The 3,008-nt window shown below is 30.3% G+C and overlaps 1 protein-coding gene across 4 annotated transcripts; it reads right to left on the bottom strand.

Moving 5' to 3' along the window:
• Positions 1 to 589: 589 nt before the first annotated feature.
• LOC108488754 (uncharacterized) lies at positions 590 to 2,208 on the bottom strand. 4 transcript variants are annotated; one of them, XM_017793037.2, is made up of 2 exons: positions 2,043 to 2,208; positions 590 to 1,438 (listed from the first exon to the last, which is right to left on the bottom strand). In XM_017793037.2, exon 2 carries the CDS (start codon positions 1,413 to 1,415, stop codon positions 990 to 992), a length of 426 nt encoding a protein of 141 aa, XP_017648526.1. In that variant the 5' UTR covers positions 1,416 to 1,438; positions 2,043 to 2,208; the 3' UTR covers positions 590 to 989. The 4 variants fall into 4 exon arrangements, with proteins under 4 accessions (XP_017648526.1, XP_052876617.1, XP_017648527.1 ...); XM_053020657.1 differs by having other exon boundaries at positions 590 to 1,433; XM_017793038.2 differs by having other exon boundaries at positions 2,055 to 2,208.
• Between the last annotated feature and the right edge of the window lie 800 nt (positions 2,209 to 3,008).

The raw sequence follows: 3,008 nt of genomic DNA, 5'->3' as shown, positions 1-3,008 counted from the left end.
TCTTTCTCCCGAGACTCATCACAAGGAGAGATTAAAGTAAATTGAGTCGTTGTTATACGTTTGTTGATATCCATTTTTCAACACTGCTTCATCTATAGCGATTTCTTATGGCCAATGAATCTTACATATTGTTCAATCTGAAGAGAAAAAAAATTAAAAAATACCCATTAATTAGGTGCAAAAGCGTCTCTTAGGGAGTTGGAAACTAGAAATTACTGGACATTGCTTTGGAAAAAGATGTACATGAATTTTCTCTGTTGGTACTTTGAAGGATCATAATTGAATATTCCTCATTTCTTAAACATGATTAATTTAACGTAAATATACATGCTAAGTTTTATACCCTTGCATTAAAGGAAAATAATTAAAATGATACGACAATCTACGGGAGGGAATTGGAATTTGGAAGCAATTTAGATTAGAAAAGTGTGAATTTATAGTAATATTAGGGAAATAGACGATTGTCTCCCCAGCATCACGTACCAAAGTGTAAGATTGACGAGTTAATTCGAGTTATCCATTAGCTAATATGAATAAATTCAAATAGAATTTGAAGTTCTATTTCTAGAAAAGATGTGCTTAAGCAAAATTATAGTAGTGAAATCTGGAGCCAATGTCTCGTTATGTTGCAAAATTATCATTCAGATATGGCACAAGTCATGGCTAACAAGCAAGCTAAAGCTATGTTTTCAAAAGCTACCAAGAGAGATAAAACCTTAATTACAACATCCTAATTTCATAGCTCAGAACCCGAAGGAACTGCAATTCAAGCAAAAGAGGAGGATGCCCCTTCTAACATCATCGCACAGCACAAATCATTCGTACTGCCACATATACACGTAAATAACATCTCCATCTTCCAACCCCAAATCATCGTCTGTTTCCCTCGTCTCAATGCAGCAACAACTGACGCAAATGAACTTGACATGCTCGTATAACTCATTGATGCGGTCAGCATAATCATACAACAGGTTTTTCATCGGTGTGTTTCACCCAATCAAATAGTACAGCGCACCATCCTCTGTACAATCCTTCTCCACTTTCAGAACAACTGGTTTTTCCCCATCGACAACCAGAGGCAAAGTAATAAGAGTGGATAGAGTTGCGGCTGTAGGTCTAAAGTTTCTCCTTCCCAATACATCAATGGTTTCTCCATCTTTCATCTCCAGAAATTCAGCACTGAATGTTGGCAATATAGGCTCATCCTGGTAATAGAATCTTACAGAGTTGAATGTAACCCCAACGCGTTTAATGAAGTCAAGCATTAGATCACGTAGCGGTATGCTTTGACTGATCGAATAACAATATTGATCAGCTTCATCCCCATAACCAACGCTATTTAATTTCAAAAGAATCCTCTTTTCTTCTTTCTCTTGATTATAAAGAGAGATTTGAACCGTTTTCTTCATATCCATTTTTCTATACTTCACTGCCTTTTCTAAGGAAAATTAACAAAGAAATTGCAAAAGTGAATCTAAGGGGCTTATTAAAAACTTGAAATTAATAACAAAATAATTTCCTTTCAGAACATATATACATGAATTTGCACATCCAAATTTAATTTTGAAAAGCTTTCCTTAGGAACCCTTTGCCAGTGGTGAAGAGCTTATTCCATTTACAGGAGGGAAAAGAAAAGAAAAGAATATATGCATGAATTTGCACTTTCAAATTTAATTTTGAAAAACTTTTCACATCTAAGATTTTTCAAGAAATTTTACCACTTATAATTTTCTTGAAATTTCATGCATTTTTGAATTTTTACATGCATAATCAAATTAAAATGGCAAGCAATACAAATAGTAATGAAAAAACAAATCCTAAAGGCCTTCCCAACGCTGTTCATGGAAGATCTAAGACTACTTCCTCAGTCCTTATCTAAGAACTTATCACTTAAATTCCCTAGCATTTTCATTATTAAAGAAAAATTCTCTAATAACCATTTCAACTTAAACAAAAAGAAAAATATTAATTTTCTTTGCAAAAAAATAAAAAAGGGAGAAATATTAATCTAAAAAGAAACGAAAGAGTAATAAAAACTAGACCTTTCTTCCTACCGTCGCCGAGGGCTGCCTGTCGTTTCTATTTCTTCCCTCTTTCTTTTCCTTTTGCTGCTTAATCTTCTGCTGTCCTTACTCTTTGATTCCTTCCCCTTTAAAAACCTTTGAGATGCTCATTTTTGTTGTTTTTATTTGGGTAAGTTACATGCTCGACCCAACTATCAATAAATTTGTGTTTTACTTACTCAATTATCAGTATTTTTTTATCTCTTAATTATGAAAATTTATAAAATAGTTATTCAATTATTTAATTTTATCACCTAATTATTCAATTTTTTTTCTTCTTTTCTATCACTAGTTGGCTAAAATAGTAGTTTTTAAATTTTGCATAATTGCAACTTTATAAGTTATGTCAATTAATATTGATTTTAAAAAGAAATTAGCTCTCAACATTTACTAATTGTGAAAATTGAATTTCTTTTTTTGTAGTTTTGTTTTTCTTAATAACATTAAAGGTTAATTTTAAAAGAATAAGAAAAAGGTTAAAATATTTATATATATTCAATCAAATTCATCGATAAATTTATTTTTAGTTTTTAGGTAAAATGGTCACTTAAAAAATAAAACTCCAAAAGACCAAATTACACAATGTGTAAATGTTGAGGATTAGATTTTTAAAATCAAAACTAAATAGACACGATGTATAACTATTGAGTGTTAAAGTTGCTATCATTCCAGTTTTAAAAGCTGCCACTGTTAGTTAGCTTGTTATAAAAAAAGTCAAATTTGAGTAGTTAAGTGACTATTTTGTAACTTTTATTGTTAATTGATTCAAAAAAAAATACTAACAACTAAATGACTATATTGTAATTTTTCAGATTTAGATAACTTTTAATGTAATTTAACTTCTTTATTTTACATTTTGAAAAGAGAAATTTTCAATTGTAAAATCAATCAAATCAAATCAACATTTAAAAAAAAGAAATTTTCTATTGTAAAAGCAATCAAATT

This window comes from Gossypium arboreum, chromosome 10 (genome assembly GCF_025698485.1).
Source record: "Gossypium arboreum isolate Shixiya-1 chromosome 10, ASM2569848v2, whole genome shotgun sequence".
Lineage (NCBI taxonomy): Eukaryota > Viridiplantae > Streptophyta > Magnoliopsida > Malvales > Malvaceae > Gossypium > Gossypium arboreum.
The sequence above is the reverse complement of the archived record's forward strand: the minus strand, read 5'-3'. Positions and strand labels throughout refer to the sequence as shown.

What these genes read in the sequence shown, in the direction of transcription:
- LOC108488754 (XM_017793037.2), bottom strand. Translation starts at nt 1,415, where the DNA reads ATGGATATGAAGAAAACGGTTCAAATCTCTCTTTATAATCAAGAGAAA.